This window comes from Gorilla gorilla, chromosome 23 (genome assembly GCF_029281585.2).
Source record: "Gorilla gorilla gorilla isolate KB3781 chromosome 23, NHGRI_mGorGor1-v2.1_pri, whole genome shotgun sequence".
Lineage (NCBI taxonomy): Eukaryota > Metazoa > Chordata > Mammalia > Primates > Hominidae > Gorilla > Gorilla gorilla.
In genome coordinates, this window is record NC_086018.1 from 19,960,714 (window position 1) to 19,986,201 (window position 25,488).

Consider the following 25,488-nt stretch of genomic DNA (forward strand, 5'->3'; position numbering starts at 1 on the left):
ACCAGGCATTCTCAGTCCAGGAAAGCCATCACAGGGCAGTCTGAGTCTTCTGCATCTTAAGAAGTTCAAGAGGTTCAAACTTAATAAACCCTGGACAGTTGCTCACTGGCTCATGTAAAATGCTAGAGCAGTTGCTTCCTCCCACTCGGCAAATCCACAGCACACAGTCACCCTGGTCTGGCGCTTCACAGTGTAGATGCCCTCAGGGCTAAGAACCTGAGTGGTTCTAAAAGTAGTAAAGATTTGCATAAAGTACCACACAACACACCCTCTCCACATAGGGAGCTCAGTAGGACATAAAGAGCCATCAGAATCCAGCCCCAACTCTGGAGCCAGGAGTCCCTTCTAATATCAGCATCATGGCCTGGACTCCTCTCCTTCTCCTTCTCCCCGTGTACCTCCTCACTTGCTGCCAAGGTTAATAGAGATTTCAAATACCAGCCTTTGGAGGGATTCCTGTGTCTCCCTTTCTAATTCCTAACATGTGTCTGTTTTTTGTTTCAGGGTCGAATTCTCAGGCTGTGATGACTCAGGAACCCTCACTGACTGTGTCCCCAGGAGGGACAGTCACTCTCACCTATGGCTCCAGCACTGGAGCAGTCAATGGGGGTCATTATCCCTACTGGTTCCAGCAGAAGCTTGGCCAGGCCCCCAGGACACTGATTTATCATGCAGGCAACAAACACTCCTGGACCCCTGCCCGGTTCTCAGGCTCAGTCCTTGGGAACAAAGCTGCCCAGACACTCTTGGGTGTGCAGCCCGAGAGATGAAGCTGAGTACTACTGCTTACTGCACCATAGTGGTGCTTGGCACAGTGACAGACTCAGAAGAGGAACCGAGACATAAACCTCCCTAGGCCCTTGTGATATGAAGATCATATGATCACGCACACCAGCTCTCAAGGCAGCCTACATGTGGACCAGCCATAGAAAGGGGAAGGAAAGGATCTGAATTGATTCCTATCCCTGCTTAAGCCCTGAAGTGAAGGAAATGTGAGAATGATCTGGGAAGAACTGGATCAAAAAAAAATCAGAAGTTTATTGCTTTGTATTCTAAAAGGAACACTAACAGCTGGATCAGATCTAAAGGCTGAGGCTAAATGCATTTCCTCCAGAAAGAAGCATCTTCAAAGTATGGGGTTTCTGAGCTAAGAGTAAAGAGAAGAAACTCTACTTTTGTATATTTCTAAAGTTTGTTTTATTGAGTTACTTTCAAAGCAATACATGCCTATTATGTGAAATCAGAAAGTATTAAAAATCACCAAGTTCTCTGCAAAGCTACCTTATCCCAGATAATCAATAGAAGTACATTTCTTCATTTGGATGCATTCTCTCATTTTTGTTGTCAATATTTTCACAATGGTTATCAAACCTTGTGCTCATTCCTCTGGTTTTATACATCTTTTTGCTCTGTCATTTAATGTTAATGTAAGTAGTTTTCCATTTATTTGAAAGGGTAAAATATTTGAGTAGTTGCTAATTTTATTTTTATTTGAATACCAATGAAAAATTATAATTTGGGGTAATTCAAATTGTTTGCTTGTCAGACAAAGATGTGACACTGGGCTATTATTAAAATGCTCCTGGTCTTCTCTGTGGATTTAGTGAAGTCAAACAAAATGCCTGCAATTTTCTATGGAAAGCCTTGAGTACATTATGCCTGACTTCACAATGCAGAAAATAGAGAAACAAGAATTTCCCGCTCATGTTTGCTGGAGCATAATAGATTCAGGTACGAGGAACAACTTATATTGAAAACTACGTCAATGTCTCCATGCATGTGTTAGAACAGTACTTCCCAAACTCTATTGTGCATACAAATTACCTGGGGATTTTATAAAATGCAGATTCTTATTCAGTGGGTCTGGAGTGAGGACACAATCTCTGCATTTCTCACATGTGCCTGCCACACAAAATCCACACATATATTTGAATAATAACAAGTCCAGCCAGGAGTGGAGGCTCATATGTGTAATCCTAGCACTTTGGGAAGCTGAGGCAAAAAGATTACTCGAAGCCAGGAGTTTGAAACCAGCCAAGAGCAACATAGCAAGATATTTTCTCTATAGTTTTTTTTAAATAATAAAAAATGAATTAGCCAGGCATAGTGCTGTATGCTTGTAGCCCTAAGTACTAAGGAGGCTGAGGCAGGAGGAGAGCTTCAGCCCAGGAGTTCAAACCTGCAGTGAGCTATGATCATGCCACTGCACTCGAGCCTGGGTAACAGAGTGAGACCTTGTCTCTAATAATAATAAGAAAAACGACAACATATCCATAAGACTAGTATCAAATAAGGAGAATCCTTGGCAGGCAAGAACCTAGGAGAAATCTCTGACATAGGGTATTTACCAGCTTGCATGAGAGAAGAACCCCACACTCCATGGAGGGAGATGACCAGGGAGGACAGCTGCAAAGCTAGGAAAGGCTCCCCTTTCTTTGAGAGCAAAAACAAAAGCAAACAAACAACAAACCTGACCTTCCCTCTGGCTCCTGTCCAACACTCTTACTGGCTCCTCCTTCAGCCTTTCCTATAATGTGGCCCATCCTTACCCTCTCCCCTTCCACATCTCTGATTCCTGAATTCCCTTCTTTGTTCTCTCTCCCTTTGCTACCACCCACTTCTCCCCTCTAATCTCCTGAGTTAATTATCAAGGGCTTTATAACAGGAAACTCATTAGCATTTTTTCTGCATCTGTCCTTGAAATTGACACTCATACTTTTATCTCTTTCTTGAACCTCTCAGATACGCTTAGAACTGAAGAAGCCCGAAGTTGATTGATTCTGTTTTTTCACCTCAGCCAGCACCTTCTTCTTCTCCTTTCCAGGGTTCTCTGTATTTCCAGTGAATCTGTCAGACACAGTAAGTACCTCTTCAAAGGTTTAATTTCTGACTTCATTGCTCTTTGTTCTCGAGATGAACTTCCTTGTCCCTTCTCCTAAGCTACCTGCTCTGTAAACAACTTCTCCCACCAGTCCCAATCTGTAACTCACATCTCCTCCTTATTTAGAAAGAGTCCTCTTTTACTCCTTGCTACCCATTCTGTAAACTGCCCCTCCCACAAAACTACCCTTCCCACCTTTGCCACGCCCTGACATGCCCAAACATACCTTGTACCATAATGGACTGCCTCTCCCTTCCCACCTAATTAGCCATACTCAATTTTAAACAGTAGCCAATCAGGTCAGTTTAGATTGTGTGGTCCAACTCCAGCCAATGGGGACAGGACACAGAAGCAGGGACTAACCACGTTAGGGATGAAAACCCCTTCCCTCCTTTGTTCGGTGTGCTCTTGCAGTGGTCAGAAGTGCAAGCGGCACTCTTCTGTAGAAATAAGTTTGCCTTGCTGAGAAATATTTTGTCTGAGTGCTCATTTTCCTTGCGACTCCGAGCTCTTGTTTCTAACAAAATAGGGGGTCATCTGGGATTCCCATTCTCCTCTGAGGAAGGGCCTCTGATCACCTCTTAGGAGGAGATGCATCCCACTGCTTCATTGCAGTGGCCTCAGGGGTAAGGAATCAGGACCCACCCAGCATGATAAATAAACCCAGACTCTCAGCAACACAGGAAGAAAAGGCCTACAGTTACCGTGGCGAACAGGTAACTGTGCACAGACAAAGGTAAGAAAAACCACTAGGGCAGTGAAGTACTTCCTTAGTGGTCAGGACATTCTGCAGGTTGAAAATGTGTGAATGAGATGCACAATTAAGTGCAAAGTGAGTGTGGAGTAAAGTAAAGGGTGCAAGAAATCTCTAGTAAGAGAGGTTGAGCCCCAGGGAAATGGTGCAAGAAATCTCTAGTAGGAGAGGTTGAGCCCCACACACAATCAGCAGGGAAAGGAGAGCGAGAAACCTCCAGTAGCGGGGATTGAGCCTCCAGGGAAAAGGGTGCAAGAAATCTTTAATACGAGAGATTGAGCCCCCATTAACCTCCAAGACGGGAGTGCAAGAAATCTCTAATATGAGAGATATGAGCCCCCATTAACTTCCAGGATATGAAATACCCGAGTAAAACAAGAACTACAAACGGCAAAGGAGATAACACAATTCCCTCTGATAGCCTTCTAGGTCTCATGTTAAAATATTGGAGGGATAATGAAAGGACTAAACACAAGAAAAAGCAACAAATGATCAAATATGGGAATTGTTTTATTTGGACGAAAGAACCTATTCTCAAACCTTCAGTTTTCTGGCCAAGGTTTGGATCAAATGAGAGTTGGATTTATCAACTTTTAATAGAGTATGTAAATGACAAAAGTCCTGCTTCCCAAGAGGAAATAGACTCTGCTGTGTCTTGGTGGCAGGGGCCGGTCCTCCTCTACCCCCTTAAAACTAGTAAGGATAAGCCAGAAACTAATTCCCCTATAGGAACTAAGGCCCCACCCCTGAGCAATCCATGTGGGATCCCTTAGACCATCTGCCTCCACCAGATACCCCTAACTTCTCTCAAGCAGCCACCCAGACCCTTCCCCTGCTCACATTATGCTCTCCCTCCTTATAATCCTGACTGTTAGGGCTGTCCCCAACCTGAACGCCCTCCCCCAAGAAGGCTTCAACGTGAGACAGAACAATGTAAAAAGGACATTCAAAACTTCCCTTTCCCCTCCTCCTCAAAAGAGTCTGCCCCAACCGTTTTTCCCTTAAGGGAAGTGTTTCTAGGAGGAGAGGGAGTTGGCTTTGTAAATGCCCCCTTAACTAGTTCAGAGGTCAGAAACCTGAGGGAAGAACTTAAACCACTATTAGATTATCCTTTTGGGGTCGTGGATCAAATTGACCAATTTGTAGGACCACAAGTATACACTTAGGCTGAGCTAATGTCCATCTTAAGTGTTCTCTTTCTGGGGGAGGAAAGAACCATGATACAGAAGGCTACTATGATAGCCTGGGAGTGCAAATATCCTCTCGGTCAAAATACGCCTGCAGCAGAACAAAAATTTCTGGCCCAAAACCCCCAATGGGATAATAACAATGCAGCCAACTGAGAAAACATGAAAGACCTTAGGGAAATGGTAGTTAAAGGGATTCAGGAATCAGTGCCTCAAACCCAAAATATTTCCTGAGCATTTAATATACAGCAGGGAAAAGACCATGGAGCCATGGAGTTTTTAAACAGACTCAAGGAACAGATGAGAAAATAGGCAGGCTTAAACATAAAGGATCCCCTTAGGCAGGGGATGTTAAAGCTCCATTTTGTTACTAATAGTTGGCCAGATATCATGAAGAAATTACAGAAAATAGAGACCTGGAAATATCGGCCTATAGAGGGAACAAGAGGGCAGGGAGAGGAGAGAGAAAGACTGACAGAGGGAACAGAGGGAGCCAGGGAGAGAGGGGGGAGAGATACAGAGGCAGAAAGAGAGAGAGGGAGGGAGAGACAGAGAGGCAGATAGGTGGAGAGGCAGAGAGACAGTGAGGAAAAGTCAGAGACCCAGACAGAGAGGGAGAGAAAGAGAGGCAGAGGGAGACAAAGAGGACGAAACAAATGTTTCAAATGTGAAAAAATAGGTCACTTCAAAAGAGAATGTCCTGAATGGGAAAAAGAAACAAAAGTCATATATAAAAGCAGATCAGCTAATATTAAATTTCTGTTAATTCCAGAGGCAGGAACATATCTATCAGGGAGAGATTTAATGCTAAAATTTGGCTTAGGCCTTTATATTAATCAGGGAAATTTTCTCATCTCCTTAAACCTACTCACCACCACGGATGAAGAGCATATCCATCCTGACACATGGTCAAAAGAAGAAAATTGGGGGAAATTAGAGTTCCTCCAATCAAGCCCAAATTAAAAACTCCTGGGGAGGTAGTAAAAAACCAAAATCTTTCTTTTGAAAGCTGAGGGAATAACCTCACAGACCAAATAGCCAAACAAGCCGCCATTTCCTCTGAAACGCCCATGTTTCACCTCACCCCTTGCCTTTCTCCCCCAACCGCCATTGCCATCTTCTCCCCTGCTGAAAAGGAGAAATTAATAAGAATAGGAACCAAGGAAAACTCAGAAGGGAAATGGGTGTTACCAGATCAAAGAGAAATGCTATCCAAACCTCTCATGAGGGAGGTTTTATCTCAGCTGCATCAAGGAACCCACTGGAGACCTCAAGCTATGTGTGATGCAGTTCTTAGAGACTATGGATGTATAGGAATTTATACTCTAGCAAAACAAGCTACAGATAGTTGTTTAATATGCAAAAAAACTAATAAGCAAACCCTAAGAAAACCATCCTTTGGAGGAAGAAACCCAGGAAATTAAGGCCATTCCAAAGCATCCAGATAGATTACACCAAAATGGCCTCAATAGGTCACCTAAAGTATCTACTAGTAATAGTGGATCACCTTACTCGCTGGGTAGAAGCTATTCCCTTTTCAAGTGCAGCCACCAGTAATATAGTTTAGACATTAATTGAAAATATTATACCTAGGTTTGGATTAATAGAAAATATTGATTCAGATAATGGAACCTATTTCACTGCACATGTCATTACAAAGCTAGCCCAAGTATTAGAAATAAGATGGGAATACCATATCCCTGGCACCCACCTTTATCAGAAAGAGTAGAAAGAATGAACCAAATCCTAAAAAGCCACCTAATCAAACTAGTTTTAGAGACTTGACTACCTTCCTATTACCTAATTGAGGGTCCAAACTGCCCTTCGGAAAGATATTGGCTTATCTCCTTATGAAATGCTATACGGGTTGCCTTATTTACTCTCCACTGCTGACATTCCTACATTTGAAACTAAAGATCAATTTCTCAAGAACTATATAATTGGTCTGTCTTCCACTTTCTCTTCCCTCAGAACTAAAGGCCTTTTAGCACTGACACCACCCTTGGAGCTCCCAGCACATCAGCATCAGCCTGGGATCACATTCTCATCAAAAGCTGGAAAGAAGGAAAACTCAAACCGGCTTGGGAAGGACCCTATCTAGTGCTTCTAACTACAGAAATCGCTGTCCGCACAGCTGAAAGGGGATGGACACCCCACGCACAAGTGAAAGGAGTGATTTTCACAGCGAGAGAAAAATGGGCCGTCACCCCAGGGCCCACCGCACCAAATTAACTCTAAAAAGGGCTGAATAATCATTTGTTTATTTTCCCTTTTCTTTCCAACAGAAAGTCACCTCATCATCAGTGTGACTCAAACTAATCGTCCCTTAACCCTCCAGTTCGATGCTTGTTCAGTCACCTCATGTAGAGACGAACGAGCTCAAAGGCAGCTATCAAATGTAGATAAGTATCTGTGTCCATACCGTAGTGAGTCAACCAAGTATAAGTATAGAGCCTTAAAAAGTCCCTGTGGTGACTGGAGAGATGTTTGGTGGACCACCCAATATGGAGGGTGGACAGCCAGGCCCCCTTTTTCAAACAATTCTGAGGACTGAAACAGAAACTCCAACTTATTCGTGGTACCACCCCACCAAACTGTAAGTCATTGCAGTGTAACCCCTTATTGCTAATTATAGATAATCCCCAAACAATGACCCAAGAACCCTCCATATTCGAATGATATGGGTTAGGAGCAGATGTTACAGGACAGGACCCCATAGGAATCTTCTTTCTGAGGTTGGCTAGACCATCAGTTAAAAACAATAAAGAAATCCAGACCCAGAGTCCAGGGAACCTATGGGAGCCAATGCTCTCCCCAAACATATCAGGCTCAGCATTCTCTTCCCATCTCCAGAATGACCCAACTAAGGTAATGGTTGTGGAGGTAAAAGATTTAAAGCAGACTATAGCTCTAGAGACAGGGTACAAAGATGCAAATGCCTGGCTGGAATGGATTAAATATCCTGTCCACACTCTAAACAAAAGCAATTGTTACACTTGTGCACATGGCAGGCCAGAGGCCCTGATTGTCCCCTTTCCACTTGGAAGGTCCTCCAGCCAACCAGGCATGAACTGTATGGTAGCTGTCTTCCAACACCCCACAGCCTGGGGTAATGAATTATGCTGAGCTCTCTCTCTGCTATTTCCTGAAGGCCAGCACCCTGTGGGTTAGCCCCTGAGGGCCATCCAGCTTCTGTCTCCCAATGCAAGTTTCACCCCATGTCTCTCACGACAAGGGGAAAACTTAGCATTTCTTGGAGACCTAAAGGGATGCAGTGAGCTTAAGCCATTCCAAGAGCTGATCAATCAGTCTGCCCTGATCCATCCCTGAGCAGATGTATGGTGGTATTGCTGCGGACCATTACTAGACACTTCCAAGTAACTGGAGCGGCACTTGCACTCTGATCTAATTGGCCATCCCTTTCACTCTGGCATTTTGTCAACCAAAAAGGATAAAGACAAAGCATCATAAAACAAAAGATGCTCCTCATGGGTCCTTTGACTCTCATGCTTATATAGATGTCATTGGAGTCCAGAGAGGAGTGCCAGATGAATCTAAGCCCCAAAATCAGATAGTTGCAGGGTTTGAGTCCATACTATTCTGGTGGTTGACTGTAAATAAAAATGTAGATTGGATAAATTACATCTATTACAACCAGCAAGGATTTGTTAACTATACTAGAGATGCTATTAAAAGGATAGCTAAACAGTTAGGACCCACCAGCCAAATGGTTTGGGAAAATAGAATAGCATTAGACATGATACTAGCAGAGAAAGGTGGAGTCTGTGTTATGACTGGAACTCAATGTTGTACTTTTATACCTAGTAATACTGCTCCTGATGGAACCATAACAAAAGCATTACAAGGTCTTACTGCTTTATCCAATGAACTAGCTAAAAATTCAGGAATAAATGATCCCTTCACTAATTTAATGGAGAAATGGTTCAGCAAATGGAAAAGACTTATGTCCTCAATCTTTACTTCTCTTGACATTGTAATAGGTTTGCTTATTCTTGTAGAATGTTGTATCATACCCTGCACCTGAGGCCTACTACAAAGGCTTATTGAAACAACTCTCACTAAAACCTTTTTCAAATCCACCGCCCCCCCACCTTATTCAGATAAGCTCCTACTCTTAGAAAACCAAGCAGAACAACAGAGTCAAGGCATGTTAAAAAGGTTTGAAGAGGAAGAATTATAAAAATCAAAAGGGGGAAACTGTCAGATACAGTAAGTTCCTCTTAAAAGGCTTAATTTCTGACTTCCTTGTTCTTTCTTCCTGAGATCAACTTCCTTGTCCCTTCTCCTAAGCTACCTGCTCTGTAAACAACTTCTCCCACCAGTCCCAATCTGTAACTCACATCTCTTCCTTATTTGGAAAGAGTCCTCTTTTACTCCTGGCTACCCATTCTGTAAACTAACCCTCCCGCGAAACTACCCTTCCCGCCTTTGCCACACCCTGACTTGCCCAAACATACCTTGTACCATTACAGACAGCCTCTCCCTTCCCACCTAATTAGCCATATTCAATTTTAAATAGTAGCCAATCAGGTCAGTGTAGATTGTGCAGTACAACTCCAGCCAATGGGGACAGGACACAGAAGCAGGGACTAACCACGTTAGGGATGAAAACCCCTTCCATCCTTCATTTGGTGTGCTCTCGCAGCAGCCAGAGATGTGAGTGGCACCCTTCTGCAGAAGTAAATTTGCCTTGCCAAGAAATCCTGTTTGAGTGCTCATTTTCCTTGTGACTCTGAGCTCTTGTTTCTAACAAATCCAGTGAACCACACAAATATACTAGCCAATTTTCTCCAATCCCCACCATTCTGCCTTATGTGCTGATCTAGTGAGGAATCAAATAGGAAGAGAGACCCATGGATTTCTATGCAGCCTGGGAAGTGAGTTCATGGATGCACTCAGTTGGAACACCAGACACCTGTCTGCCGTTTGCTGTTTAGCATTCACAGGGCCCAGCAGCTGTGTCCTCCCAGGGTGCCTGGAGCATCACTGACCACACCCTCCTACCTCCCACCCACCTACTCCTCAAAAAGAAAAATCAGACTCAGCATCTTATGTGAGGGGCACAGCCAGGGGTCAGGATAGATTTCCACTGAGTCCCCTCCCCTAAGAGACACCAGGGAAGAGGGGTTGTTCCGCCTAATCTATGTGGCTCAGGAAGCAGAGCACTACAGACATCTCTACCATGGCCTGGACCCTCTCTTCCTCACCTTCCTGAGTCTCTGCAAAGGTGGCTGTGACATGACTCTGATGACTGGAGAAATACCAGGGTCCTTTGTCTCACACTGAGAAAACTAGTGACATGGACACACATTGAGTGGTTTTAAGGAACAGAAAGTTTAATAGGCAAGAAAGAAGAAAACAGCTCCCCCATACAGAGGGAGGAGGGATCTTAATGGAAAATCCCACATGCAATGGAAAGCAGCTGATTACATTGGGAGGCTGGAGAAGGCAGGGTCTGATTGGCAAAGGGCCCAGGGGATTGGTTTGACCAGGTGTGACATTCATGCAGCCTGTAAAAAAACTGGCCCTCCCACCTTAGCCTTTTAATATGCAAATGAAGGTCACCATGATGTCCTGCACATGTGGCTTTTATCTGGAGGCTGCCATGACACCTGGCACACGTGGTGACAAAAAGAGGAGGGCGAAAGCCACCATATTGGGTGGACCTGGCTTCTAGCCACCAGCATTTGCATATCAGTGCTTGCCAGTCTGGTTTTTCAAGCTGCTTTCTGTTAGCAAAGAAATGGTTTGGGGGTCGCTTTTTATTAAAGGAAAATTCCACTGAGAACTTACACCATTTCTAGCTGCCTAAAAATTATTTCTTAATGACTCCTGTATTATTTCCCCCCTCAGGAGAAGTAAACCTAACTGTCGTTAGGGGATATTGGACAACAATTCTTTCTGGCTACTTCCTTCTGGAAAGGGGCGTCATGTAAGGGGACAGCAGTTGGGCCTCCTCCTGAGGTTGATCTAAGTGTTCTCTGAAGAATGGCATGTCCATGTGTGGCTCTGTCTGCAGCATTATTTGGAGTTTGATTGCTTCTAGGTGAAAAGAGATAAATCTTACAAGAAGGTTTAAAATATAGGGTTAGAATATGAGTATTAAGATTACCACCGTTAGTGGGGGTACTATAGACCACAACTATGGCAGCAGAGTTTGATACTTGTTAGTTACACCAGTGGATTGTAATACTGGGTTGTCTCCACTAGATGTCACTGAATATTACCAGAAAGAGGAATATGAAAGTGACATTTTTCCTTGAGAAAACCATACATTTCCCCCTTTACTTGCCATTAGTGAATAGTTTTAGGCTTAGACCATTTTTATAACTTGCAATATAATTGGGAGAAATACATTATTGGGTGGCTAAATTAACTTTAGTGTTAATCTTGACAATTCCTTTTCTTTAATTATTAAATTCTTTCATGACTTTCACAGACCCTCTTACAACATACTCAAACTTTCCGACTTGTCCTAAACATCCTTCCTTTAAATAACCAGTCATTTGCTTTTAGGACAAGAATTTCCCACACAAGATCTTTTCTTATATAAAGTTCCTTCTTTTATAACCTTCTTTCTATAGCTTAGAGTGCACCATACAACCAGTCTTCAATAAAAAATCCTATCAAACTTAATGATAGTAAAAACTTTCATGCTATATCCATAACTATTACTCCTGCTATAAGCAAAACAGCCTTGACTAAATCTTTCCTGCAATTGTTAATCCTGTTATAAGGATGATAATTAGACAAGATGTTACAGCAATTAGAATTTTACAACCAGAATTCCACATTGTGAGTGCCATAGTGTATAGTTCTATTGCAAATAGTAGTGTGACTGTAACAATTCCCACAAGACTGGCATAGTAAATAATTTCCATTGAAAACTTTACTTGCCAAGATATAACATTTCCCTTTGGGAATCTACAAGGTTACAAATGCAATTCTATGAATAATCAAAATCTCCCTGTGAATATGCATTAAAAAGAAGTTCTAATATTTGGTGGCAAATTTTTAGAGGAAGGGGTAGAAATAATAAAAAGTGGCCGGGCATGGTGGCTCACACCTGTAATCCCAGCGCCTTGGGAGGCTGAGGTGGGCAGATCACGAGGTCAAGAGACTGAGACCATCCTGGCCAACATGGTGAAACCCCATCCCTACTAAAAATACAAAAAAATTTTGGGAGGCCGAGACAGGTGGATCACGAGGTCAGGAGATCGAGACCGCCTGTAGTCCCAGCTGCTCAGGAGGATGAGGCAGGAAAATGGCATGAACCCGGGAGGCAGAGCTTGCAGTCAGCCGAGATCGCGCCACTGCACTCCAGCCTGGGCGATGGAGCAAGCCTCCATCTCAAAAAATAAATAAATAAATAAATAGCTGGGTGTGGTGGTGCACGCCTGTAATCCCAGCTACTAGGGAGGATGAGGCAGAAGAATCACTTGAACCCGGGAGGCAGAAATTGCAGTGAGCTGAGATCATGCCATTGTATTCCAGCCTGGTGACAGAGCAAGACTCTGTCTCAAAAATAATAAATAAATAAAAAGCATCTGGTGAGGTAGGAGTGGGACTGAGTAGGATGAGTAGCCCTCACTCAGTTACTTATCTTTTATGATTTTCAGCTTAAGATCTTCTATTTCTCCACTTTGATATTCAGGACGTTCCTCTGGGCTGTCAGGGGTTGCTCCCTCAGGCATTCAGGCTTTGACTTGAGTGTGATGTATTCGGAAGTTGACACCTGTAATTTTGCTGCCAAGGGGGTTGAAAGAGAACAGTGTAGGGCCCTTCACAGCTTGGCTTAGGGAAGGAGAGAGAGGTGAGAGTTTTCACTAGTACCAAATTTCCTGGGTTAAATAAAGGTGGTTCTATTTCCTGGGGTTGGGCTTCTGCCAGTTGTGTCAATTTCTGTTGGAAGTGAGGTAGAGAGGTTACATGCTTAACCAATTTATAGGTTTTCTGCCTGAAAACAGTCTCTGAGCACATTGACAAATTTTATCCTTTCCTAAGTGAAAAGCTTGGTGAAGGATTTTAAGAACTTTCCATTGGCTGGAGGCTGGCAAATGGAGTTTGCCATCCTCTGGCTGTAGCCATCCTGAGAGATAAAAAGCATACCCTTGAGAAGTGGCCTATTCTGTTTCTGCAGGAAAATACTGAGGTTTAATTTCTGTTATGCAGCATTCCTAGATCAGAAGGGGGCTTGAAGTGTGTTAATGCCTTGAGGCTTCCTTGCCTCTGACTTAGCTGCCTGATTAATCTATTTCCTTTGGCTACTTTATTTGCTGCCTTTTGGTGTTCCTATAATGTATCCCTGCTATTTCTCACGGCATAAAAAGTGAAGATAATAGCCTGCTAGTTTTCTGGTGATATTTTACAGGAAATCCATTAGTGGTAAGAGGATGTCTTTCCTTTTAAATGGCAGCATGAGTATGGAGAGCTAAAAAAGCATACTTGGAGTCCGTGTAAATGTTGGCTACCTTTCCCTTGCTTAATTGAAGTGTTCTCGTAAGAGCTATTAGTTCAGCTAATTAAGTGCTTGTGTCTGGGGAGAGATGTTATTTAGAGTGACTACTGCTTATCCTGCCTTATGTATTTCTTGCTTTACCGGCTGTTAGTTAAAAGAGCCCCCTAAAGGACAGTAATCCTGCCACATTATGTGGGGTGTAAACAGTTAAGTTCTTTCCCAGGATTAATTTGGAGGCTTTTCTAACTGTAAAGCTATCATGACAATGGCTTGGAAGCATGTGTAAATAGGTCCTCCTAACTGCAACTAAGGTTGAGAAAAATATTGTACTAGAGTTTTTCCTGAGATGCTCCTTATGGTGATGCTATGAGAAGAGGGGAGGCCTGGATTAGAGAGAAGAAAAGAGAGAGATTGGCTTTAGTATTTAGAAAGACGTCTACTTTCCTTCAATTTCCAGAATCACCCAGGTCCTGGCACCCTGTTAAATGTGCCACCCATGTTTGCAAGCGTGACCCTCCAAGCCATGGCACCAGAGGAACTAAGCTTGTGGGCCTAGTCGCGCTACCCCAAGCAGCTCTAGTCCTCTGCCTATGATTTCCCTTTGACTTCCTAGACTTGTGTGATCTGTGTGTCTCACCCCACCCCCACCCCCCAAAAAATAGATCTTGGCAGAAACTATATGGAAGGAAAGGCTCCTTTAATGGAGGGAATGTGCTAGATTGCCTGCTATTATGGCCTGTGCTAAAGCATTTACCCTTAGAAAAATGGTTCCAGTTAACTTCCAGACTTAAAATCTCCTTACTAATTAAGTACTGTTTTAATCGGAGAGAGAACAGGTGTCTTAAAGGAACGCGAGGACCTAATGGCGACTTTCCTGCTGATGGGACAGTATCGGGGCACAAATTTGGCTGCAGAGGAATTTTACTCCTAATAGTTAAAAGCAGAATTTTCCCGTTCACAGGAGCAGCATAAATCCTGGTTTCCAGTAGAAAGGTGCAAAAAGAAAAAATTGAGAAGCTGCGGTGTACCGCGGAGATCAGCAATGTGTCGCATAAAGAGGATTTTTATTTCCACTAGGTGGCGCTGTTGGCCTAGAAATACCATGTGCTCACCAGAGGAATTTTAGGGAGTAACCTCACTGAGGGGCAAAGGAAGACTTCTGTACCTAGAAGATTGCAATAGCATTTTCCTGAGCTATCTCCCCAGTTACTACAGCATTTTCTGATCTTGCCTACTAGGATTATTTCCCTACGCTGTAAAAATTCCCGCACATTTGACACACAGAGAGAGTAAGAGACATAACGACCACGGATAAAAAAGGAAGAAGGTTCTGCGACAGGATAGCTAGGGATCCTTTACCAACATCCAGAGCAGGCTGTTGGAGGCTGGGTCCAGTCCAGAAACCTTTGAATAACACCAGGGTGTGCCCTGGCCAGAAATTCTCAGTTGCTTCAGAACTTTTCCCAGCCTCACGCGATGGCTAAGTTTCCCCATGAAAAGAAACTGATTTGAAGCATGACCAACATTCCCAAAGACCCGTGAGTATTGCGGGTTCTCCGTGTTCTTACCAGCAAGCCTAACACTCAAGTCTTTAGAACAACAGCCATGATAAGCATTATCTAGACAGCCAATGGATGCCCATAATTGATTTGATTTTTGATTTTAAAATAGAGACAAAGAACCTCTGAATGACAGAACAGACTTTGAGTTCACTCCTCTAATCACTACGTCGATGAATGTTGTACCTTGGATTCCCAGTGAAGGCACCAGAAAGGATACGGCTCTGATGACTGGAGAAACACCAGGGTCTTTTGTCTCATTCTGAGAAAATTAGCAACATGGATGGACATATGTGGAGTGGTTTTAAGGAGTGGAAAGTTTAATAGGCAAGAGAGAAGAAAAACAGCTCCCCCATAGAGAGGGAGAAGGGCTCCGAACGGAAAACCCCACATGCGGTGGACAGCAGCTGGTTATACTGGGAGGCTGGAGGAGGCAGTGTCTGATTTGCACAGGGCCCAGGGAATGAGTTTGACCAGGTGTGTCATTCACGCAGCCTGTAAAAAAACTGGCCCTCCCACCCTAGCCTTTTAATATGCAAATTCAGGTTGCCATGATGTCCTGCACATGTGGCTTTTATGTGGAAGCTGCCGTGACACCTGGCACATGTGGTGACAAGGAGAAGAGGGCGAAAGCCACCATATTGGGTGGACCTGGCTTCTAGCCACCAGCATTTGCGTATCAATGCTTGCCAGTCTGGTGTTTCAAGCCGCTTTCTGTTAGCAAAGAAATGGTTTGGGGGTCGCTTTTTATTAAAAGAAAATTCCACCAAGAACTTTCACCCTTTCTTGCTGCCTAAAAATTATTTATTAATAACTCCTGTAGTAGCTGGAGACAGGGAGGCAGGGATGGCACTGGGAGGACCAGGGCTCTTCCTTGCTCCCCTGGCTTACTGAGCCACCTCCCTCACCCTGTGTCTCTCTCCTGACTCTCAGGGTCCTGGGCAGTCAGAACTCACTTGGTAACCTGCACAGTCTGTCTGTGGCTAAACCAGTCACCATCTCCTGCACTGGAAGCAGCAGCAATAAGGGTCTTGGGATTGTGTCCTGGTACAAACAATGAACAGGAAGTGTCCCCAAACCTCTGATCCATAGAAGCCAATATACACCTTCAGGGATGTAGGACTGATTCTCAAGCTATCAGTTTTCCAAAAAGGCCTTCCTGAGCATCTCTGGGCTCCAGGATGAGAACAAGGCTGATCACTAATGTTGGCATTAGTGATCATGTTTGTGATTTGCTATAAAATCATCCAGCGATGGAGTAAGATGATGGGTAAAAAGGGTTGAAAGATTAAACAAGATGAGTCACACTGATGATGTCAAAGCTAGCTGATGGGTGCCAAGGATTCATTAGACAATTCTCAGTATATTTATATAACTCAAAAATTTCCATGATAATCGCTGTCTAAAAAAATCCATGTCTGTGGTGAGAGGTATACGTCCTGCTTTTAATTGGTATGTAACCTGATTTTAACAATGTGGTATATAATCTGCTTTTAACAACATGGACAAAATGTAAGCTTACATTCTGACTTCAAGTTGAAGCCCATCTTCTCCCAACAGGAAAGGAGGAGCTGGTGTGGAGGCTATGGAAGGGACCGGAGCTCAGCGTTTCCCAGGACAAAGAAGTGAGTGAGGCCGGAGTCGCAGCAGAAGGACGAGGGGCTGTGAGATGGGCCATGGGAGTGTGCAGGGGCCACAACGTGCAGGTCATGCTGCTGGGGCCACAGGGTTCAGGTTTTATATAAACAACAAGGAGCCACTGAAGGTGTTTAAGCCAGGGAGTGACATGCCACATCTGAATGAGAAGCATCTCTCTGAATGCCTTGAGGAGACAGTGTCTGAAGGAAGGGAGTGACCTGATTCTAGATTATTTACTAAAGCACCTTGTAAGTCTAGAAATTCAGGGGCCATTTACAATTAGCACAAGTGTAGATGTGGGCTACGTTGAAGAAGTGATGGTCTCTTGTCATTCTTCACAGAACTAGAAAAAACAATCCTAAAATTCATATGGAACCAAAAAAGAGCCCACATAGCCAAAGCAAGACTAAGCAAAAAGAACAAATCTGGAGGCATCACACTACCTGATTTCAAACTATACTATAAGGTCATAGTCACTAAAACAGCATGACACTGGTATAAAAATAGGCACATAGACCAATGGAAGAGAATAGAGAATCCAGAAATAAACCCAAATACTTACGGCCAAGTGATATCCAACAAAGCAAACAAAAATATAGAGTGGGAAAATGACACCCTATTCAACAAACGGCCCTGGGATAATTGGCAAGCTAGATGTAGGAGAATGAAACTGGATCCTCATCTCTCACCTTATACAAAAATCAACTCAAGATGGATCAAGGACTTAAATATAAAATCTGAAACTATAAAACTTATAAAAATAACATCAGAAAAACTCTTCTAGACATTGGCTTAGGCAAGGATTTCATGACCAAGAACCCAAAAGCATATGCAATAAAAACAAAGTTCAATAGGTGGAACTTAATTAAACTAAAGAGCTAAAGAAAAAAAGAGCTTAATTAAACTAAAGAGCTAAAGAACTAAAGAAATCAAAATAATCACTTATAGAATGATGAAATCGGTGTCTGGGAATCAGAACATGGATGTGTGAATACAGACAGTGACTGGTGAGCTGCATGGCAAAAGGAGCATCAGCAGAGTAAACAGACAACCTAAAGAATGGGGAAAATTCTTCACATTCTATACATCTGACAAAGGACTGATATCCAGAATCTACAAAGAACTCAAACAAACTAGAAAGAAAAAAAAAATCTCATCAAAAAGTGGGCTAAAGACATGAGTAGATAATTCTCAAAAGATGATATACAAATGGCCAAGAAACATATGAAAAAATGCTCAACATCACTAATGATCAGGGAAATTCAAATCAAAACCACAATGAGATACCACCTTACCACCTGCAAGAATGGCCATAATTAACAAATAATAGATGATGGCATGGATGCAGTGAAAAAGGAACACTTCTACACTGCTGGTGGGAATGTAAACTAGTACAACCACTGTGGAAAGCAGTGTGGAGATTTTTTTAAGATCTAAACATAGAACTACCATTTGATCCAGCAATCCTACTACTGGGTATCTACCCAGAGGAAAAGAAGTCATTATACAAAAAAGATATTTGCACACACATGTTTATAGCAGCACAATTCACAACTGCAAAAATGTGGAAGCAACCAAAATGCCCACAACTCAATGAGTGGATAAAGAAACAATATATATATGATGATATACTACTCAGCCATTAAAAGGAATGAATTAATGGCATTAGCAGCAACCTGGATGGGATTGGAGACTTATTCTAAATGAAGTAACTCAAGAATGGAAAACATTGCATGTTCTCACTCAGAAGTGGGAGCTGGCCAGGCGTGGTGGCTCAAGCCTGTAATCCCAGCACTTTGGGAGGCTGAGGTGGGTGGATCACAAGGTCAGGAGATCAAGACCATCCTGGCTAGCGTAGTGAAACCCTGTCTCTACTAAAAATACAAAAAAATTAGCTGGCCATGGTGGTGGGTGCCTGTAGTCCCAGCTACTCAGGAGGCTGAGGCAGGAGAATGGTGTGAACCTGGGAGGCGGAGCTTTCAGTGGGCTGATATCATGCCATTGCACTCCAGCCTGGGTGACAGAGTGAGACTCCATCTAAAAAAAAAAAAAAAAAGAAGTAGGAGCTAAGCTATGAGAATGCAAAGGCAGAAGTGTTGTGGGAAGTCAGGGACCCTGAAGGGAGGGACCGGCTGAAGCCATGGCAGAAGAACATAAATTGTGAAGATTTCATGGACATTCATTAGTTCCCCAAATTAATACTTTTATAATTTCTTACGCCTGTCTTTACTGCAGTCTCTGAACATAAACTGTGAAGATTTCATGGACATTTGTCACTTCCCCAATCAATACTCTTGTGATTTCCTATGCCTGTCTTTACTTTAATCTCTTAATCCCATCATCTTTGTAAGCTGAGGATGTGTGTCACCTCAGGACCCTGTGATGATTGCGTTAACTGCACAAATTGTTTAAACAACACGAAATCTGGGCACCTTGAAAAAAGAACAGGATAACAGCGATGTTCAGGGACAAGGGAGATAAACATTAGGTCTGGCTGCCTGACAGCCATGTGGAACAGAGCCATACTTCTCTTCTTTCAAAAGCAAATAGGAGAAATATCACTGAATTCTTTTTCTCAGCAAGGAACAGCCCTGAGAAAGAGAATGTGTTCCTAGGGGTAGGTCTCTGAAATGGCCGCTCTAGGAATGTCTGTCTTTTACAGTTGTAGATAAGTGATGAAATAAGCCCTGGTCTCCTGCAGCGCTCCCAGGCTTATTAGGATGAGGAAATTCCCGCCTAATAAATTTTGGTCAGACTAGCTGTCTTTTCTCAAACCCTGTCTCCTGATAAGATGTTATCAATGACAATGCGTGCCCGAAACTTCATTAGCAATTTTAAATTTCACTCTGGTCCTGTGATCTCGCCCTGCCTCCATTTGCCTTGTAATATTTTATTACCTTGTGAAGCATGTGACCTCTGTGACCCACACCCTATTCATACACTCCCTCCCCTTTGAAAATCACTAATAAAAACTTGCTGGTTTTGCGGCTTGGGGGGCATCATAGAACCTGCCGATATGTGATGTCTCCCCCAGACACCCAACTTTAAAATTTCTCTCCTTCCCTTTATTTCTCAGACCGGCCAACACTTAGGGAAAATAGAAAAGAACCCACATTGAATTATCAGGGGTGGCTTCCCCTGATAATAAGAGTGACACAATAGACTTTGGGGACTCAGGAGGAAAGGGTGGGAAGGAGGGAAAGTGGTAAAAACTATAAATTGGGTACAATGTGTACTGCTCGGGTGATGGGTTCAGCAAAAGCTCACAAATCACCACTAAAGAACATACTCATGTAACCAAATATCACCTGTTGATATTACTCCTATCAACATTACTCCTACCTGTGTCTGTGTATCTTTGTCATGTGACTTATCCCCCTTGACTTTGTGCTTGGCCCTGTACTCACTTTGAGTAATGGAACATTTGTGGACCTTATGCAAGCTTAAGTTTAAATGTCCTTGCACCACTTGGTTTGCCCTCTTTTGCAACTCTCATTACTAAGATCTTGTCCTGGATAGTTTTTGGCCCTTCAGGCTGGGTTTCCAAATAAACACGTGTGAGTAATAAATGCTGATATTTGTGACAGTTACATAGCAATATATGAATGATACATCTAACATAAAGCAGACACTGGATATTGGTGTGGTGAGTGAAAACACTCAGGCTTGTATGTATGTAGATTCCTCTCCCGCAGAGGGCAGTCATCAATATTACCAACTCAACTAAGAGGATGATTCTTATTTGGTGCAGTTTCTCTAATTCCAAGAGCAGTGGAGAAGTCTAATACCAGGGCAGTGAGCACAACCATCTGAACAACTCTTCCTTTTATGCTGGCCCTGACGCATCCTAACAGGCCAAGAAACTTGGAAGTGCCTCCCTGGAGGCAGCTGGGAGAGTGATGACAGATCGGGCTACGTGGGTGATTTATTTATATTCTTCTATTGTCTAAGATGGATATGTTTATTTAAAATTGGAAATAACTGCTATAATTAAAGCACTGAATAAAACTAAAATTAAGAATTAAAAATTTATATATTCTCCAACATCCTATCAGTCAAAGAAAATTACAGGTGCGTATTAAATTGTCAGATAAAAGAAGAACTTTCAGAGCAAAGGAAAGAAATGAATATTTATAATCTCCAAGCATTGCATGTATATTTTCTCTAATTCTACCATTTGGCTACATTTTAAGGTGCCCTAAAATTTGCTTTTTTTTTTTTAATTTTCTTTCGCTTTCCAATTCTATCTCATTATCACCCATGAAGTCCCATCTTTATTTTTTTAACAACAAAATATTAGGAGAAAATTAATCATCATTTAATCCATTTATTTTTATTTATTTATTTTTGAGATGGGGTCTTGCTCTGTCATCCAGGCTGGAGTGCAATGGCACAATCACGGCTCACTGCAGCCTCTACCTCTGGAGCTCAAGTGGTCCTCCCACCTCAGCCTTCCAGGTAGCTGGGACTATAGGTGTGCGCCACCATACCTGGCTGAGTTTTAAAAATTTGTATAGAGATGGGGTCTTACTGTGTTGCTGAGGCTGGTCTCAAACTCCTAGGCTCAAGCAATCCTCCCACCTCAGCCTCCTAATGTGCTGGGATTATAGGTGGGAGCAATAATCATTTAATCTAAAATTCTCTCAGATGAGTAGGTATGGGAAAATTTTTTAAAAAATAATAATATTAAAATAATAATATAATCTAAAACCTTCTTTTCACAAATATATCTCAGGCCCAAATTTTCATCCATCCATCCATACATTCATCAATTCATTCACTCAACCATCAAACATTTATTTATTTTTTTTTTTGAGACAGAGTCTCGCTCCATTGCCCAGGCTGGAGTGCATTGGCTCAATCTCCACTCACTGTAGCCTCTGCCTCCCAGGTTCAAGTGATTCTCCTGCCTCAGCCTCCCAAGTAACTGGGACTACAGGTGCAAGCTACCACGCTTGGCTAATTTTTTGTATTTTTAGTAGAGATGGGGTTTTACCATGTTAGCCAGGATGGTGTCGATCTCCTGACCTCGTGATCTGCCCACCTCTGGCTCCCAAAGCGCTGGGATTACAGGCATGAGCCACCACACCCAGCCCATGAAACATTTATTAAGGGCCCATTCTGGGTGACATATTATGTTAGGTTGGACTGTGAGGGTATAAATACAGGACAAATGAGAAGGGTTCCTTCTGTCAAGGAGAACACACTCGAAGATACTAGAAATAAAATAGAAACTTCTATGCTAATTACTATTACAGAGAATTACCAGATTTTTGAAAGCTCGACTAATAAAGCAACCACCCTTTTCTGGATATATCAAGAAAGTGTCTGCCTTGGATGTGGGATCTTAGAAAAAGAAGAGTAAGTATGGAGGAAATGAGGTCATCTCCAACAGAGGGACTGTGTGATAGTATGGACTGCATATTTCTGTCTCCCCCAAAATTCTTAGATTGAAACCCTAACCCCCCATGTGATAGTATTTGGAGGTAGAGCCTTTGTGAAATAATTAGGTTTAGAAGAGGACATGAGAGTGGAGCCCTCATGATAGGATTAGTGTCCTTATAAGAAGAAAAAGAGACTAGAGCTTTCTGCCATGCCAGGCTACAGAGAAAGGTGCCATCTACAAACCAGAAAGTGGACCCTCGCCAAGAACCAAATCTGCAGGCACCTTGATCTTAGACTTCCCAGCCTCCAGAGCTATGAGAAATAAAGGTTTGTTGTTTAAGCCATCCAGTCTTTGCTATTTTTTTTATGGCAGCCTGAACTAAGACAGCCTGGCAAACACAGGAAAGGAAGCTATAAGAGGGCACAATGGGCTGGGTGCAGTGGCTCACGCCTGTAATCTCAGCACTTTAGGAGGCCGAGGCAGGTAGATCACTTGAGGCCAAGGAGTTCGAAACCAGCCTGGCCAACATGGTGAAACTCCATCTCTACAGAAAATACAAAAATTAGCCAGGTGTGGTGGTGGGAGCCTATAATCCCAGCTACTCAGGAGGCTGAGGCAGAAGAATCACTTTAGCCCAGGAGGTGGAGGTTGCAGTGAGCCGAGATTGCTCCACTGCACACCAGCCTGGGCGACAGATTGAGACTCCGTCTCCAAAAATAAAAGGCACCAATGACTGTGTGTTGAGTGACCAATTGTGTTGAGCCATAGAGGAAAGATGTAGGCACCAGTGACTTGTCCAGGATCAGTTTTTTTTTTTAAACACTGCTGTCGCCCAGGCAGGAGTGCAGACATGGCTCATTGCAGCCTGAACCTCCTGGGCTCAAATCTCCCACCTCAGGCTCCCAAGTAGCTGGGACCACAGGCATGTGCCACTATGCTTGGCTATTTTTTTTTTTTTATGTGTCGTATAGATAGGGTCTCCCTATGTTACCCAGGCTGGTCCTGAACTCCTGGCCTCAAATGATCCTCCTGCCTTGGCCTCCCAAAGTGCTGAGATTGCAGGCATGAGCCGCCTCACCTGGCCCCTCTCCCAAACTTTCTTTTGAGGTTAAATAATGTAAAAAGGAAGAGTGTGTAGAACAAAAGTAATAGCCAATGTAAAAAAAAAAGTTTAAAACAAAAATTATCCATATCTCACTACTTAGAGATAACCATTATATATATTTTGACAACAAATACCCTTCTGGATTTCTGCATTTGCTCTGTCAGATGTTAGTTGAGGCGGGACAGGGAAAGGGGTTAAGGGAGGAGGCAAGGAAAGAAGGGTCAGAATGCAATTTATCTTACGATGCGTTTTCCCATTTAGTAATACATAATCAACATCTCTGCATGTTTTCAAGTATATAAAGCTACTTAGATCATTGCTTATTCATAGTATTACAGGGATTCTATGTTTTCTCTATTATAAACTACATGTTGTTGAACTTCTTTCAAACTACATCCATTCATACAGCAAGTCATTTACTTTGCAACAATCCCTAAACTTAAATATCTGGTTCAACACAAGTATGCCAAATTTTGTACAGATTTTATTTACCATAGAACTATGGCTACAAATTAAATGAAAATAATAGTAATAAATTATAATAATATAGGAGTCACCTCACAGATGTTTCCAGTCACAAAGTAAGGCTTTTCCTGCTTTGTACTTAAGTTGAAATCCCCCCAAAGTGCATAAAGGCGGATACATCCTTTCTAGGGTACCCTTTTCACCCTGTAGATGAACCCTGACATGGCCAACTGATCTACCGACAGTAGTACACTCTAGATGTCTTTTATTAAAATAATAGATAATAGAGTAATCCACAAACTAGGACCTTACACACATACACACAGAGCAAAAGCTCCTGAGGTGCAGAGCCTACAGGAAACCTCATCAAAAGCTCTGATGGCTCCTGTTGATGAGCACCTTTAGGAGGGGCTGCTATTGTCTTAAGTCAGAACAGAGATAGTTTGTGCCTCTCCATTTTGAAATGCTGAAGATTTCCCTTCCCTGTCTTGGTCTCTCAGAGCCTAATGTCTGTGCTGGACTAGCATAGTCAGTCTTTGGTTATGTGTCTGTATTTTCTATTTAAAGTAGTCTAGGCTGGGTGCAGTGGCTCACACCTGTAATCCCAGCACTTTGGGAGGCCGAAGTGGGTGGATCACGAAGTCAGGAGTTACAGACCACCCTGACCAACATGGTGAAACCCCATCTCTACTACAGATACAAAAAATTAGCTGGGCGTGGTGGCAAATGCCTGTAATCCCAGCTACTCAGGAGGCCGAGGCAGGAGAATCGCTTGAACCCGGGAGGTAGAGGTTGCAGTGAGCTGAGATCACACCGTTGCACTCCAGCCTGGGAAACAGGGCGAGACTCCATCTCAAAAAAAAAAAAAAAAAAGAACATTAGCCAGGGGTGGCGGCGGGTGCCTGTAATCCCAGCTACTCAGAAGGCTGAGGCTGGAGAATCACTGAACCCAGGAGGCAGAGGTTGCAGTGAGCTGAGATTGCACCACGCACTCCAACCTGGGCAACAGAGGGAGACTCCGTCTAAAAAACTAAAATAAAATAAGATACTCTAAAGTAAATTATTTAAATAATTCTCATCTTAAGCAAGCAGTTTATTCAGCATGAGGTTCAAAGTAAATAACTTCAAATCAGATGGTCATGAATATAACTTCTTTAGTCATTCAAAACACTCAGATAAACAAGACGGATAACACTGAAATGAAATACAGACAATGCAGTGGATTTTCAACAATAACTACAAAAGGGACTGAACAAAGAGACAAACAATGAATGTGGGCTTGCCTAGGAAATACAGTAGAAATGTCAAAAAAAGTTAAATGAACGAGAGGGGTACTACAATCCTCCACCCCAGGAAACCACAGCAAGGTGCTGTGGATCCTCTCTGAAGCCTGACGTTCAGGTTGTTCATATTTTAGGTACCCTGGACACTTGCTCATAGGCCCTGCAAGAGGTTACAGCAGCTGTTCCCTCCCACAGGGCAAAGCCAGATCTCACAGCCACCTAGGCCTCCCCATGACAATGGAGTTGCTCCCTGGGACAAAGACCAGAATAGGAGAAGTAGGGAGAGATAAAAGGCTCAGATTTGCATAATGTGTCCCACAAATACCTAACCTTTATGCAAGAGCTGAGGAGGGCATAAAAGAGCCATTAGAGAGTCCAACACTAGCTGTGAGGCCAGTGGGCCCTTGGAACTTCAGCACCATGGTCTAGACTCCTCTCCTCCTCCTCACTCAGTCACTGCCCAGGTTCACGGAGATTTCAGATCAGCCTTTAGAATGATTCTTCTGCCTTCTTTTGGGAGAAAGTGGGTCTAGGAAAAATAGAATGCAAATATTTTTCCAATCCATAGGGAACAATAAGAGGTATACTAGATGAAGAGTTTATGGTCAAATATTTTTTCAAAAAAAAAAATCTCTCTATGATGTAATTCTGACTGATAATAGCAAAGAAAACAAGCTCCTTATTTTATATAAAAATCTTTTCTTTTTTTTGTTTTTGTTTTTGAGATGGAGTCTCACTCTGTTACCTAGGC

The 25,488-nt window shown here is 42.8% G+C and overlaps 1 gene segment (V, D, J or C); it reads left to right on the forward strand.

The window, feature by feature from the left end:
- Positions 1 to 359: 359 nt before the first annotated feature.
- On the forward strand, positions 360 to 801 carry LOC101152540 (immunoglobulin lambda variable 7-46-like). The segment is given in 2 exon segments: positions 360 to 417; positions 505 to 801. Coding segments are annotated over 2 exon segments (324 nt in total).
- Positions 802 to 25,488: the final 24,687 nt, after the last annotated feature.